At 41.3% G+C, this 17,682-nt stretch overlaps 1 protein-coding gene across 7 annotated transcripts in view; it reads left to right on the forward strand.

The window, feature by feature from the left end:
• The first annotated feature begins 12,894 nt into the window (after positions 1–12,894).
• The window catches only part of LOC112253225 (ephrin type-B receptor 3-like), a 115,651-nt gene continuing 110,863 nt past the window's right edge, over positions 12,895–17,682 (forward strand). For all 7 annotated transcript variants that reach the window (XM_042322883.1, XM_042322886.1, XM_042322884.1 and 4 more), the window contains exon 1: positions 12,895–13,607. In XM_042322883.1, the coding sequence (XP_042178817.1) occupies positions 13,544–13,607 (64 nt within the window). In that variant the 5' untranslated portion in view covers positions 12,895–13,543. The remainder of the gene's footprint in view (positions 13,608–17,682) is intronic.

Consider the following 17,682-nt stretch of genomic DNA (forward strand, 5'->3'; position numbering starts at 1 on the left):
AAGCCACTTCCTGGTTTGATTCTTCTCAGGGTTTTGCCTGCAATATCAGTTCTGTTATACTCACAGACAATATTTCGACAGTTTTGGAAACTTTAGAGTGTTTTCTATCCTAATCTGTCAATTATATGCATATTCTAGCATCTGGTCCTGAGAAATAGGCCGTTTACTTTGGGAATGTTATTTTTCCGAACGTAAAAATAGTGCCCCCTAGCTTCAAGAGGTTTTAATTAAGTCTGTACAGGCTTCTTTTCCCTCTGTCAATTAGGTTCATATTGTGGAGTAACTACAATGTTGTTGATCCATCCTCAGTTTTCTCTAATCACAGCCATTAAACTCTGTAACTGTCTAAAAGTCACCATTGGCATCATGGTGAAATCCCTGAGCCCTTCCTGTTTGGCAACTGAGTTAGGAAAGACGCCTGTATCTTTTGAAAAAAATATATAGATATTTTACCTTTATTTAACCAGGTAGGCTAGTTGAGAACACGTTCTCATTTGCAACTGCGACCTGGCCAAGATAAATCAAAGCAGTTCGACACATACAACAACACAGAGTTACACATGGAATAAACAAACATGCAGTCAATAATACAGTAGAAGAAGTCTATATACAGTATGTGCAAATGATAAGGCAATAAATAGGCCATTGTGGCGAAGTAATTACAATATAGCAAATAAACACTGGAATGGTAGATGTGCAGAAGGTGAATGTGCAAGTAGAGATACTGGGGTGCAAAGGAGCAAGATAAATAAATAAATACAGTATGGGGAGGAGGTAGCTGGATGGGCTATTTACAGATGGGCTATGTACAGGAGCAGTGATCTGTGAGCTGCTCTGACAGCTGGTGCTTAACGTTAGTGAGGGAGATATGAGTCTCCAGCTTCAGTGATTTTTGCATTTCGTTCCAGTCATTGGCAGCAGAGAACTGGAAGGAAAGGCGGCCAAAGTAAGAATTCTTTGTCGTGATTGGGTGAATTGATACTCCATCCAAAGTGTAAGAAATAACTTCACCATGATCAAAGGGATATTCAGTGATTGATATTTTTTTACCCATCTACCAATAGGTGCCCTTCTTTGTGAGGCATTGGAAAACCTCCCTGGTCTTTTGTGGTAGAATCTGTGTTAGAAATCCACTGCTTGCTGGAAAGACCTTATAGATAATTGAAGGTGGGGTACAGAGATGAGGTAGTCATTCAGAAATCACATTAAACTATATTATTTCACACAGAGTGAGTCCATGCAACTTATTATGTGAGTTGTAAATAAGCAAATGTTTACTCCTGAATTTATTTAGGCTTGCCATAACGGTAGGGTTGAATACTTATTGACTCAAGACATTTCAATTTAATCCATTTGATTCCCACTTTGTAACATGACAAAATGTGGAAAAGATTAAGAGTTGTAGAAACCTTCTGAAGGCACTGTATATACCAGGCGGTGTCAGAGGAAGACACAAACATGTGTCAAATGCTCCAGTCACCCAAGCCATTGACTGTCCTCTCTGCTATATCACAGCAAGAGATGCACGTCCACCAAGTCTGGAACCAACAGGACATCTTCTACCAACCAAGACATTAGACTATGAAACAAGAGTGCTGAATAGCTAATCAAAAGGCTACATACTACATGCATCAAAAATGTCTTACACTAACTCCATGTGGACTCTACCCACACTGTCGCGATCGTCGTATGGAGTAGACCAAAGCGCAGCGTGGTTAGAATACATTCTTCTTTATTAATGAAGAGCACTTCTGAAGAAACAAAAACAACAAAACGAATAAGACGACCGTGACCGCTATATAAACAAAGTGCTAACGTATAACATAGACAATAACCCACGAAATACCCAAAGAAGATGGCTGCCTAAATATGGTTCCCAATCAGAGACAACGATAAACACCTGCCTCTAATTGAGAACCAATCTAGGCAACCACAGACCAACATAAACACCCAGATAGAAACAACCCCATAAATCTACTAAATCCCCTAGACAGTACAAACACCCTAGAATGAGAAGTAAACACACATATCACCCCTGTCACACCCTGACCTAACCAAAATAATGAAGAAAAGAGAGAATACTAAGGTCATGGCGTGACACACACACTGGGATCTACCAAACACACTGGACCCTATCCAACACACTGGACTCTATCCAAGACATTGGACTCTATCCAACACACTGGACTCTATTCAACACACTGGACTCTACCCACACACTGGACTCTATCCAAGACACTGGACCCTATCCAACACACTGGACTCTACCCACACACTGGACCCTATCCAACACACTGGACTCTATCCAAGACACTGGACTCTATCCAAGACACTGGACCCTATCCAACACACTGGACTCTATCCAACACACTGGGATCTACCAACCACACTGGACTCTATCCAAGACACTGGACTCTATCCAAGACACTGGACTCTATCCAACACACTGGACTCTATCCACACACTGGACTCTACCCACACACTGGACTCTACCCACACACTGGACTCTACCCACATACTGGACTCTACCCACCCACTGGACTCTATGTACACACTAGACTCTACCCACACACTGGACTCTATTCACCTACTGGACTATACCCATACACTGGACTCCACCCACACACGGGACTCTATCCAACACACTGGACTCTATCCACCCACTGGACTCTATCTACCTACTGGACTCAACCCACACACTAGACTCTACCCAACACACTGGACTCTACTCAACAGACTGGACTCTACCCACCCACTGGACTCTACCCACACACTGACTCTAAACACACACTGGACTCTACCCACCACACTGGATTCTACCCAACACACTGGACTCTACCCACCCACTGGACTCTATCTACCCACTGGACTCTACCCTCACACTGGACTCTACCCAACACAGTGGACTCTATCCACACAGTGGACTCCACCCAACACGCTGGACTCTATCCACCCAATGGACTCTATCTACCCACTGGACTCTACTCTCACACTGGACTCTACCCAACACAGTGGACTCTATCCACATACTGGACTCTATCCAACACACTGGACTCTATCCAACACACTGGACTCTATCCACCCACTGGACTCTATCTACACACTGGACTCAACCCACACACTAGACTCTACCCACACAGTGGACTCCACCCAACACACTGGACTCTATCCACCGACTGGACTCTGTCCACCGACTGGACTCTACCCACACACTGGACTCTACCCATACACTAGACTCTACGCACACACTGGACTATACCACACACTGGACTCTACCACACACTGGACTCTACCCACACACTGGACACTACCCACACACTGGACTCTACCCACACACTGACTCTACCCACACACTGGACTCTACCCACACACTGGACTCCACCCACACACAGGATTCTACCCACACACTGGATTCTACCCACACACTGGATTCTACCCACACGCTAGACTCTACCCAACACACTGGACTCTACTCAACAGACTGGACTCTACCCACCCACTGGACTCTACCCACCCACTGGACTCTACCCACACACTGACTCTAAACACACACTGGACTCTACCCACCACACTGGATTCTACCCAACACACTGGACTCTACTCAACAGACTGGACTCTACCCACACACTGACTCTACCCACACACTGGACTCCACCCAACACATTGGACTCTATCCACCGACTGGACTCTATCCACCGATTGGACTCAACCCACACACTAGACTCTACCCACACACTGGACTCCACCCAACACATTGGACTCTATCTACCCACTGGACTCTATCCACCGATTGGACTCTACCCTCACACTGGACTCTACCCAACACACTGGACTATATCCAACACACTGGACTCTACCCAACACACTGGACTCTATCCACCAACTGGACTCTACTCCACACACTGGACTCTATCCACCAACTGGACTCTACCCAACACACTGGACTCTAACCACCACACTGGACTCTACCCAACAAACTGGACTCTATCCACTGACTGGACTCTACCCAACACACTGTACTCTACCCACACACTGGACTCTACCCCCACACTGACTCTAAACACACACTGGACTCTACCCACCACACTGGACTCTACCCAACACACTGGACTCTACCCACCCACTGGGCTCTAGCCACACACTGACTCTACCCACACACTGGACTCCACCCAACACATTGGACTCTATCCACCGACTGGACACTATCCACCGATTGGACTCTACCCTCACACTGGACTCTACCCAACACACTGGACTCCACCCAACACATTGGACTTTATCTACCCACTGGACTCAACCCACACACTAGACTCTACCCACACACTGGACTCCACCCAACACATTGGACTCTATCCACCGACTGGACTCTACCCTCACACTGGACTCTACCCAACACACTGGACTATATCCAACACACTGGACTCTACCCACCGACTGGACTCTACCCACCGACTGGACTCTACCCACCGACTGGACTCTACCCACCGACTGGACTCTACCCACACACTGGACTCTACCCCACACACTGGACTCTACCCACCGACTGGACTCTACCACACACACTGGACTCTACCCACACACTGGACTCTACCCCACACACTGGACTCTACCCACCGACTGGACTCTACCCCACACACTGGACTCTACCCACACACTGGACTCTACCCAACACACTGGACTCTACCCCACACACTGGACTATATCCAACACACTGGACTATACCCACGCACTCACACATACTTACACTGACACCCCAACACACACAAACCCTAACACACACATACACACTCTAAATACATCCACACACACACACACACTTTGCACACACACATACTGACGCCACACACACATTGACACACACACACACACTCATCCTATACTGTTGATACTTTTTATAATATATCCTGTTGCCTAGTTAATTTACCCTTAGCTATATGTAAACATCTATCTCAATTACCTGGTACCCCTGCACATCGACTTGATACTGGTACTCCCCGTATATAGCCATGCTATTACCTGGTACCCGCTACACATCGACTCAGTACTGGTACTTCCTGTATATAGCCATGTTATTACCTGGTACCCGCTACACATCGACTCAGTATTGGTACTTTCTGTATATAGCCATGTTATTACCTGGTACTCTGTGTATATAACCAGGTTATTACCTGGTACTCTGTGTATATAGCCATGTTATTACCTGGTACTCTGTGTATATAACCAGGTTATTACCTGGTACTCTGTGTATATAGCCATGTTATTACCTGGTACTCTGTGTATATAACCAGGTTATTACCTGGTACTCTGTGTATATAACCAGGTTATTACCTGGTACTATGTGTATATAGCCATGTTATTACCTGGTACTTCCTGTATATAGCCATGCTATTACCTGGTACCCGCTACACATCGACTTAGCATTGGTACTTTCTGTACATAGCCATGTTATTACCTGGTACTCTGTGTATATAACCAGGTTATTACCTGGTACTCCCTGTATATAGCCATGTTATTACCTGGTACTTCCTGTATATAGCCATGTTATTACCTGGTACTCCCTGTATATAGCCATGTTATTACCTTTTACTCTGTGTATATAACCAGGTTATTACCTGGTACTTCCTGTATATAGCCATGTTATTACCTGGTACTTCCTGTATATAGCCATGTTATTACCTGGTACTTCCTGTATATAACCATGTTATTACCTGGTACTCCCTGTATATAGCCATGTTATTACCTGGTACTTCCTGTATATAACCATGTTATTACCTGGTACTTCCTGTATATAGCCATGTTATTACCTGGTACTTCCTGTATATAGCCATGTTATTACCTGGTACTTCCTGTATATAGCCATGTTATTACCTGGTACTTCCTGTATATAGCCATGTTATTACCTGGTATCTGTATATAGCCATGTTATTACCTGGTACCTCCTGTATATAGCCATGTTATTACCTGGTACTTCCTGTATATAGCCATGTTATTACCTGGTACTTCCTGTATATAGCCATGTTATTACCTGGTACTTCCTGTATATAGCCATGTCATTACCTGGTACTTCCTGTATATAGCCATGTTATTACCTGGTACTTCCTGTATATAACCATGTTATTATCTGGTACTTCCTGTATATAGCCATGTTATTACCTGGTACTTCCTGTATATAGCCATGTTATTACCTGGTACTTCCTGTATATAGCCATGTTATTATCTGATACTTCCTGTATATAGCCATGTTATTACCTGGTACTTCCTGTATATAGCCATGTTATTACCTCGTACTTCCTGTATATAGCCATGTTATTACCTCGTACTTCCTGTATATAGCCATGTTATTACCTGGTACTCCCTGTATATAGCCATGTTATTACCTGGTACTTCCTGTATATAGCCATGTTATTACCTGGTACTTCCTGTATATAGCCATGTTATTACCTGGTACTTCCTGTATATAGCCATGTTATTACCTGGTACTTCCTGTATATAGCCATGTTATTACCTGGTACTTCCTGTATATAACCATGTTATTACCTGGTACTTCCTGTATATAGCCATGGTATTACCTGGTACTTCCTGTATATAGCCATGTTATTACCTGGTACTCCCTGTATATAGCCATGTTATCTGTATGCTATTGTTGTTCTTTTCTCAATGTGTCGTTATTCCTCATGACACTATTTTATTTTTTATATTTGACTCTGCGTTGTTGGAAAAGTACCTGTATGTGAGCATTTCACTGTCAGTATACACCTGTTGGTTTAAGAAGAAAATGTTTTTATTTAATTTGATAAGTATCCTCCAGGTCAGACTTTATTAGCTACAGGGTCCCAAAACTGGTTCTCTTTGATATTACAGGGTAGTGCGTACTTCCCAGTACATCACTTGGGCCAAGCTTCCTGCCATCCAGGACCTCTATACCAGGCGGTGTCAGAGGAAAGCCATAAAAATTGTCAAAAACTCTAGCCAACTCTATTCCTACAGAATACTGTAACATGGGATTATTTGTGTCCAACACTCTTCATAACAATAGGCAGTATAGGAAAAATGTCCTGATAATTTCAAATAATGATATATATTCATTAGATTTTGTCCCGGAAACCCTAGACCCTCTCCAAATATATATACAGTGGGGCAAAAAAGTATTTAGTCAGCCACCAATTGTGCAAGTTCTCCCTCTTAAAAAGATGAGAGAGGCCTGTAATTTTCATCATAGGTACACTTCCACTATGACAGACAAAATTTGAAAAAGAAATCCAGAAAATCACATTGTAGGATTTTTTTATGAATTTATTTGCAAATTATGGTGGAAAATAAGTATTTGGTCACCTACAAACAAGCAAGATTTCTGACTCTCACAGACCTGTAACTTATTCTTTAAGAGGCTCCTCTGTCCTCCACTCGTTACCTGTATTAATGGCACCTGTTTGAACTTGTTACCAGTATAAAAGACACCTGTCCACAACCTCAAACAGTCACACTCCAAACTCCACTATGGCCAAGACCAAAGAGCTGTCAAAGGACACCAGAAACAACATTGTAGACCTGCACCAGGCTGGGAAGACTGAATCTGCAATAGGTAAGCAGCTTGGTTTGAAGAAATCAACTGTGGGAGCAATTATTAGTAAATGGAAGACATACAAGACCACTGATAATCTCCCTCGATCTGGGGCTCCATGCAAGATCTCACCCCGTGAGGTCAAAATGATCATAAGGACCGTGAGCAAAAATCCCAGAACCACATGGGGGGACCTAGTGAATGACCTGCAGAGAGCTGGGACCAAAGTAACAAAGCCTACCATCAGTAACACACTACGCCGCCAGGGACTCAAATCCTGCAGTGCCAGATGTGTCCCCCTGCTTAAGCCAGTACATGTCCAGGCCCGTCTGAAGTTTGCTAGAGAGCATTTGGATGATCCAGAAGAAAATTGGGAGAATGTCATATGGTCCGATGAAACCAAAATATAACTTTTTGGTAAAAACTCAACTCGTCGTGTTTGGAGGACAAAGAATGCTGAGTTGCATCCAAAGAACACCATACCTACTGTGAAGCATGGGGGTGGAAACATCATGCTTTGGGGCTGTTTTTCTGCAAAGGGACCAGGACGCTGATCTGTGTAAAGGAAAGAATGAATGGGGCCATGTATCGTGAGATTTTGAGTGAAAACCTCCTTCCATCAGCAAGGGCATTGAAGTTGAAACGTGGCTGGGTTTTTCAGCATGACAATGATCCCAAACACACCGCCCGGGCAACGAAGGAGTGGCTTCGTAAGAAGCATTTCAAGGTCCTGGAGTGGCCTAGCCAGTCTCCAGATCTCAACCCCATAGAAAATCTTTGGAGGGAGTTGAAAGTCTGTGTTGCCCAGCAACAGCCCCAAAACATCACTGCTCTAGAGGAGATATGCATGGAGGAATGGGCCAAAATACCAGCAACAGTGTGTGTGAACCTTGGGAAGACTTACAGAAAATGTTTGACCTCTGTCATTGCCAACAAAGGGTATATAACAAAGTATTGAGATAAACTTTTGTTATTGACCAAATACTTATTTTCCACCATCATTTGCAAATAAATTCATTAAAAATCCTACAATGTGATTTTCTGGATTTTTTTTATCATTTTGTCTGTCATAGTTGAAGTGTACCTATGATGAAAATTACAGGCCTCTCTCATCTTTTTAAGTGGGAGAACTTGCACAATTGGTGGCTGACTAAATACTTTTTTGCCCCACTGTATATATATACTTTAGTTTATTTAGTAAATATTTTCTTAACTGTATTTCCTTAAAACTGCATTGTTGGTTAAGAGCTTGTAAGTAAGCATTCCACTGCAAGGTATTTGGCGCTTGTACCAAATACATTTGATGTGACGTGGAAGAATATAATGCTTTATTGATATTATTTATGCATGATCTACAAGTGTCTTGTCTTTTATGTGGTAGTAAACTATTATTTAATTACAGAAAAATGAACAATATAATTGATATTTTAAACTCAGATGACAATTATTTAATTGATAATAATGCAATGTAAAAGGGTGGAATACATACAAAACTGTTCTTTATTCTTCTGCACATCCCTGGCTCTGCTGTGAAGAGAGGTTTGAACTGGCTAGAGGTTGAACGTAAACAGGGAAAAGGTTAACTCTGTGGGAACCCCAGGGAGTACATCAATTATCGATGAAGACAAAACAGAAGCCTTTTTTTCCTCTTCATGATTTTGATTAGTATTTACAGAGGTGGTGCCTTTTATAGCATGAGAGAGAGAGAGAGAGAGAGAGAGAGAGAGAGAGAGAGAGAGAGAGAGAGAGAGAGAGAGAGAGAGAGAAAGTTTCACTTGCTTTGACAATGTAAACATATGTATCCCATGCCAATAAAGCCCCATGAATTTAATTTAATTGAGAAAGAGAGAGAGAGAGAGAAGGAGGGGGTGAGAGAGAGAGAGAGAGAGAGAGAGAGAGAGAGAGAGAGTTTCACTTGCTTTGACAATGTAAACATATGTGTCCCATGCCAATAAAGCCCCATGAATTTAATTTAATTGAGAAAGAGAGAGAGAGAGAGAAGGAGGGGGTGAGAGAGAGAGAGAGAGAGAGAGAGAGAGAGAGAGGGGAAGAGGGGGAGATAGTAAAGCCCTTAAATTGAATTGATAGGTGGGAGAAGATAGGGAGGGGGAGGGGAGGCGAGAGGGAGCACCCCTTTCCTGTTGCCACAAGAAAATGACAACCTGTGAAGAACAAACACCATTGTAAATACAACCTATATTTGTTTATTTATTTTACCTTGTACTTTAACTATTTGCACATAATATGACATTTGAAATGTCTTTATTCTTTGGCAATGTAAACGTGTTTCAGAGAGAGAGAGAGAGAGAGAGAGAGAGAGATGTAATGCCAATGCAATGACTAACAGAAACATCATATAGAAATGTCTGGTGAATGTAATAATAGTTCCGATTTAAGAGATTTTATCACTTTTTTTAATTAAATACAACCTTGGGAATTATGTTGATATTAAACTTCAGTATGAGTAAATACTTGTTTATGTTTGTTTGTGTGACCAATGGAATATAGCCTATAAGCAGAGTGGAAAACAATTAGTGTATTTTCAACCTGTAAACACCATATCAAACATCCCTGAATGGATGATACAAAGGAGTATTAAAATATTAAAAAGCAAACAAACAAAAATATTAAAAAATAAACAAAGTCAAGTTAACAATTTAAAAGGGCCTCAATAGTATGACGAAAGTGTGCCAACGACAAAAACTCCTATTCAATGACCAAAAAAAGCACTAGCAGATGGCTGTAAAATCCACTAACTGGCCAACAGAAAATTCGGTCATGCCGGACTGGTGTTCTCCAAGCTATTCTTAAAACTTCCCGACTGTGTGACTGTGGACACCTGAGGAAGGGAAAGTGACTCCGGATATTTCGAGTGCTTAACCCCAGAGAGAGTGTCAACAAAAACCACGACGAGGCAACAAACAGCCCAGGCAGCGTCCGTCTGGACAACAACACTCTCCGTGTCTTTTATCTTCGACCCTCGCTCCTCTCAGGAAATGACAACCAAGTGCTCAACAGGCCATTCAAGAGACAGGCTGAATGGAAAACTACAATTTAGACCATACGTCACACTTCTTTTTTGTTTAAATACGAAACTCAGGATGATCTAAATAGATACATGTTCTATGTTAGATCTAATACATTACTTAAATAGCCTACAAATGACGCTCTTTATTTTAGTCTATACTAGGCTACATTGTAATCACTTGTAGACTATTTACGTAATGTATTAGATTGTATAGACAATGTAGTAAACACTTAAAGACATTATTGGCCGTTCTATTCGTTTATTTTCTTTCTTTGGTAAGTCATAACAAAACAGTCCAAACAAGCCAATGAGTCTCAAAATTATTGGCTAAATGTCAAAATTAAAGACATCCATTTTGGCATTGCGAAGAGCTAACAACAACGATAGATAAACGATAGATAAACAACATGAGATCAACTCCAGGGCCTACCTCAACCTAATTTATGCAATAACCTGGTTTGTGGATCTTGTGTGCCTAATAGTTTTGGAAAACCTTTGAAGAAATGGCACTCTGGTGCAAAATGTAGTTTACTTCTTATTACAGTGTGTCTATCTCCCGTTCTCATCTCCTTGCGCAGATCACCCACGCGTGTTCTCTTCTTCCCAGTAACATTGGGCCTTACCGAGGCGGTGCTGTGCGGGGTTGGGCCGTGGTGAGAGGGAGCCGAAGACGATGCAAGAGCTGGGTTTGAAGCCGAGAGGAAACCTACCATGTGAAGCCAAGCCTTTGAAGTCATCACTGAAATATTTGACAACCAAACATAAGGCTTTTTTTTATCAGGGCGATGTATGCCTATCTCAATTAGCTGATTGTAGTTTTCTATATGACTCATCTCAAAAACAAACCTAGGCCTATGAATTTGTTTTTGAATGGATTTGTTCCCATTAAATTATGTTCAGTTCTTACTGTTAATAAATTACAAGAAAATATAAGTAAGTGTCTAACGCTTAAATAACATTCAATAAATCGATGTAAAGTAGGCTAAACTTAGGCTACTAATAAAATATAAGTATATCATCAACAGCAGCAACAACAACAACAACAACAACAGCATACCTTATGATCATGCATATGTTGTTTCATTTCTTTTTCAATGTTCCATGAACTTTCATTCTTCGATAGCTGTTTTGCACCATTTTAGGCCCCCAAATGGTCATTGTAATCAAAGCATTTCTTCAGCGCAATAAAATGATTAAAAAAAAACTTGAACACTTGAATTAAGTGAATAAATAACTTGAATAAGTTCTGATAAAAGTCAGTCATGTAATTTATTGGACTACTAAGTAAAGTATTATAATGCAGAATTATGAATAAACTTCTTCATAAAATAAAACAAATGTGTGTGTGTAAAATAAAAAAAAAGTCAAATTTGAAGACAGAAGGGCTCATCATTAGCATTGGCATGTTGTTCGACTAATTGACATAGGCTATTACCTATTCATCTATTTAAGCACATTACACAATTATGTAATACAATGACTGTAAACGCTGTAGTTTTTTTGTATTTTCAAATAAAGAGGACCCCTTATTCCAGGTCGACAGAAGAAGAAGAAACGTTGCTGTGTGCCCATTTTCGAACGGACTGCTCTTGAAAACCGCCTTCTCTATACCAATGAAGATAAACAAATACAGAGAACATGAAACAGGCAAGAATAGTTTCACTAAACTCTAAACTGTAGGGCCTAAATTTTGTAAACATATCTAAGCTATATTTCAGCAGAGCTGGTGTTTTTAATCATGGACACATGGGCTTCAAATGCGCTATTATTGTTCTCGGCAAACTACAATAAATCAAGTATGCAACTTTATATTACGCAGATAATCATTTGTATTTCTTCAAAAAAAAACGAGATTCTGAATGTATAGGTCTGTATACTGGGTGAGAATTGCACAGAATCATACTTACAGAACATCTTACAGAAAAGTGTTTGAAGAGCTTTTGAATTTCGATAACACACAATGTCCATTGTTTTAAAACCTGAATACTCGACTTTGTTGCAGACACATTGCTGTAATTGCTGAAAATAATTGTATCAAAAATGAAAATAAGGAGATACTCCGTCGTTTTGCTTTAACTCGACCACTGAAATATGAGTGTCCCGCAGGGGGGCGCTCTGTCCCCGCTAAAACCGCCGTGTCCCTGCCTAAATGTGTGATTCCAGAGAAAAGCAGTGGCCCCGGAGCAGCGGTTTCGGAGCTAGTTGTGGGGGTGTGACCGTATGAGAGCTGCTTTGCACATAACCCCTCCTACTACGCCCCCCGTCTCTCTCTCTCGCTCTCTCTTTCACTATTCTCCCTTGTTCTTGCACACCGTTTCTTCATTCCAATGCACACGCAGAGCGGAGCATAAACTTTCCGCAACCACGCCGATAATTCGCTCAGGGACTTATTACTACAATAGATAAACCAAGCGGATTGTATCGGGAATAAGACTTGATCATGTATGTCCGTAATTGTGAAAATGCATAGTTGGACTATGCTACATTATGGTATTTTGATACAAGAAGTGTGAAGATATCAAACGTATTGGCTACAGAAAAGACTTGGGATTTTTTCCCGACAGACCCTGTGAGACGGACATTTACTTCCCTCGGTGTCGATTATATGAAATATTAACGGGGATATTTACCGAACCGTTGTTGGGAACAGGGTAACTTCTCTTTGGTCGTTTGCCAAATGCGTCTACGGGTTGGACAACTACGGAATCTCGTTTCTCTGGCATAAAACCCACTGGAAATAATTGAGTAAGGAGAGGGCACAAATCTTCTCGTACCTTGCTCATATTCCTATTTCCCTCGTTGGTTTTATGGAGGTAACTCTGGGTTTGGGTGCTTGACGCCGTTGGACTGGGTGCTTGACGCGGTTGGACTGGGTGCCGGAACACCTCGGATTGTATTCACCCGTCTCTCCCTCTCTCCCCTGGGGTTATTTTTATGTCCGAGCTGACCGCTTTATGACAATGGATTACTTGCTGGTTTTATGCAGCCTCTGGTTGCACATGGCCTCAGCTGTTGAAGGTAAGACAGACACATTCATATTTTAAGGGGGTTTATTATAAACTGCTATTTTTTGGGGAGGATTTGCGTTAAGACCCTGATTGCCCTGGGTTTTAACTACGCCGAAGCTTTCGTGAGGTCCGTCAATGGCCAACAAACAGTACGCATTGGTAGTAGCCGAAGCCGAGTTACGCAGGTTGATCCCTCATTTAGCTGTATCTCTGTTGTTTTTATTTTAGCCTTTAAATCGAGAACATTATATTTTATCAGGAAATAAGAGACCATTTTGATTTGCACGAACTCGCCACCAACGGATAGCTTTGCGCAACGGCATGCAGGCAACCCCAAACAACCCCAATTACCTTGCCGCTGCCGATTTTCAATACACATTTGTAATGCACACCAGTTCTAGCCTTTCAATGATGGTTGTGTAATTCTTCTCTTTAAGATCATTCATTCTTCTTGATGATTGGCTTTTCATTATCGCCTTACGGAAATTAGCGCAACACTACTGTATGTCAACGGGGAGTCGGATCTCTGTAGGCTGCAGCTCCCCGGGTATGCCCCAGACCGTAGGCTTCTCGTATCGTGGAAGGGTTCTTTATTGCCTAAAATAGTGGATCAACTACTTTCTAAGCAGTTTTTTTTTTAAATGACAAACCGTTACAGCAACGAGTACCTTTTTGCTTTATGTGCTACTGGATAATGATCAATATCAAGAAAAGTGTGTTAACCATGTACAATAATAGCACAATGCACTGGTTGTCTACAAAACCACTGTGGAATATAGGTCCTATTGCGATTGCGTTCCTTAATATGCATTGCATTTTAGTGAATATTGTATTTTTTTCTTTCATGTAGGCCTACTCACTGGGTACAGACGTCAATTAAACGCCTATTCCAAGTTAGTTCATTGACATGACGTGGAAAACAACGCTGATTCAACCCGCGTGTGCCTAGTGGGTTTATGACAGGAAAGAAAATACACAATTCACTAAAATAGCTACACATATTAGCGAAGGCAATTGCAATACGGCCTATATTTCACAGTGATTTTGTAAACAACTAGTGTATTATGCTAATATATGAAATGAAAATTGTTGTATTATCTAACAGTGGGCTATTTTATGAATGCTTTGTATAGAATGGGGAAAGGTCTACGACAGGGGAGAGTGATGCTTGCTCTCACTCCAACGTATCAGTGTTGTATTAAGAGATGCGTTGCTTGACAGAATGGTCGGGTTTATTAAATGAATAATTAATCAAGTGATCCTTATGTTCAGGCAGCTCATTGTCAAAACAATACTATCGAATAACTTATTTACTGGCAACATTTGGCATTGGAACTTGGGTTGAAATCGGTTTGAATGGTGCTACAGCTTGTCAGATCGCCGTTTTAGCAAGGCAATACTTGGAAGGCTACCCGGCTGGCTAGTGTTACTGTTGCCACTAGAAAAGTAGGGCAGGGTGCCACTGTTTCAGGAAATGGCGCTCTCCCACAGCTTTCTTGTCTCTTTTCAGGACCTCTCAATACATTTTCAACTCCTTTGAATTTACGCTGATAAGATAAGCGTTTCTCTTTGAACTTGTGAGAGAAACCGAATAGCATGCAGTTGAATGACTATTGGGGTCTTTTGATAACGAACGACTCATCACCCGACTTCCGATCCTAAAATAACATTATATTAGTTGTGCGTAATTATAAAAGAGCAAGGCTATGTTGTGTCCAACATTTATTTTTAAAATCGGTTGTTCTGTTGTTTTCATAGTGGGGCTTTTAAGTAGGCTATAGTTGTGGTAAAGTGAAGTAGGCTATAGCACAGGTATAAACATAATATAAGCTAGGACTTATCTAATAAGCCTTGATGTTTCGTGTGTGTCCTCAGTCTTGATAAGGTCTTGATATAGGCCAACTCATTTCAAATACAGGCGGTAGCTTATGAAGTATAAAATGCACGAAATCGACACATTCACCTGGGCTATATGTGTGGCGCAGCTGTCTAAGGCACAGCATCTCAGACCCTACAGACCCTGGTTCGATTCCATGCTTTGTCACATCCAGTTGTGATTGGGAGCCCCATTAGGCCAGCTCACAATTAGCCCAGCGTCGTTCTCGGGTTTGGCCAGGTAGGCGGTCATTGTAAAATAAGAAGTTGTTCTTAACTGACTTGCATCTAAATGGTAAATAAATGATATAAAATATATGTATATAATAATGATACACGGTTTATTTCAAGATAGGCCTTCTGGGAGACACTCATTTTGAGTGGTGCGGCTACAGGGCAGGCCTATAGCCGCACCGAAATTCTGGGTGCAGCTTTTGGCTTAAGTTGATATATTTCGTTAGAACAATCTATTTCCACCATACGTGATTCCATAAATTTCCCTTCGCTGACCTGGTTCAGGCCTTATACTAAGCTTTTAATATGGTCGGGTGATTTATGACATGCGCCTGAGACTTCTCGGAGACTTCTGCTAGTTAATGGTGATTTCGGGAGAGGCAAGCGGCCGCCCCGAGAACAATACATGACCACATGGTCCGTCTGGTCTGACCAGAAACTATAAACGAGAGAATGAATGCCCATAATTTACCCAGTTTACAGCCACTACCAACAAGGGACATGTTAAAAAAAAAGTACACTGGCATGAGTTGGGTCTTGGGGAAATAGTTTTTCTATAGACCATTGAAAAGAAAATACCTTTAGTTTTTTTGCAGGCCATGTTTTTTAGTAAGGTTGTGCATTCATGTTCACGATTACATCGAATATGCTCAATTATTAATGAAACATATCCCAGATTAACTAAACCATTAGATACCCACATAGACCCATTATGTGGCCTATTTTTTGGGGCGCACGAACTAGGCCTACAAGTCATAGCGTAACATTGTAATTTAAGATTAATTTTGCAAAAAATGAACCATGTTTTTCCTTTTATATAGTAAGTTTTTCAAACTCAAACAGTCAAAAAGTAATTGATGAAGAAGATTTATTCAGAAACAAAGGCAAAGGCCCAAGAAGATTTATTCAGAAACAAAGGCAAAGGCCCAAGAAGATTTATTCAGAAACAAAGGCAAAGGCCCATGGATGAATCGGATGCACCTTCCACGTAGACCTATGCAAATTATTTTTCAGTATAGACTATTCAGTACTTTAAAGCTGTCAAAACAAATCATTTTCTAGTGCTATTGACCAATTTTTATGTAATACGGTTGGCTGTAAGATCCTCACAAGTAATATGGTGTACATGGCTCTACAGATAAAGTGACCAACAACCAGAGTTGTTTCGATGAAGCTCTGTGGCTATCGGTTTTCTCGTAGCTCTGTTGGAGACCTAAATTGTCCCGATAACATTCCAGTGCACAGGGGGATTAGTTCATCTTCCCCATTTTAAATAATGTTCATGTTAGAGGCTAAAGCAGATTTGTTTTTCTGTTAGCGGAGTGCAAAGCACACAATAACGGCGATCGCGAGGCAAGCTGGAACCGCGTTTTCCCACTTTGACGGGTATTTCACTTATAGTTCCCATCCTTCATGTTGTACGGAGTTTCAAGGGAATGGGTGCTTATAGATGAGGTTAGGGTTAAGGTAAGGGTAGAGGTTAGGATAGGGACGTCCCAAGGATCCCGGATAGCAATAACATTTTTCTTATTTTACAGTTGGTGAATCTCTCGCTCTTTCTCTCTATTTCAATTAAATTTTCTCTCTCAGCCAGGTGTAAAAAAAACTCTCTCTTCACCTTGACTGAAAGGCTCTTCGTCACCATTATTATCACTTAACCCATTGAAAAGCAGTGGTGGGGGCCATTTTGTTTGGTACACTTGTTCTGGGTTAAATAAGGAAAGCTATACCCATTTTTTTTTTTAGAATACTATAGACCTATTCTCTTTGAATGAACTAGGAGTTTTGTAAGCTTTTTAGTGATCCTGTAAGGAGTGCCACCGGACAGACCACTTGCAGAGCGGCCACCTCGGAGTAGGCTATCTATCCATTTTGCACATGCATTCAAAGGCAAATGATCAACAAACGTCGTTAAGGATAATAATGGCCATTATTAAACGGACAAGAAAAAAAGACTGATTGGTCCTATAAGGTTA

The sequence above is a fragment of the Oncorhynchus tshawytscha genome, linkage group LG06, assembly GCF_018296145.1.
Source record: "Oncorhynchus tshawytscha isolate Ot180627B linkage group LG06, Otsh_v2.0, whole genome shotgun sequence".
In the NCBI taxonomy this organism is placed as follows: Eukaryota; Metazoa; Chordata; class Actinopteri; order Salmoniformes; family Salmonidae; genus Oncorhynchus; species Oncorhynchus tshawytscha.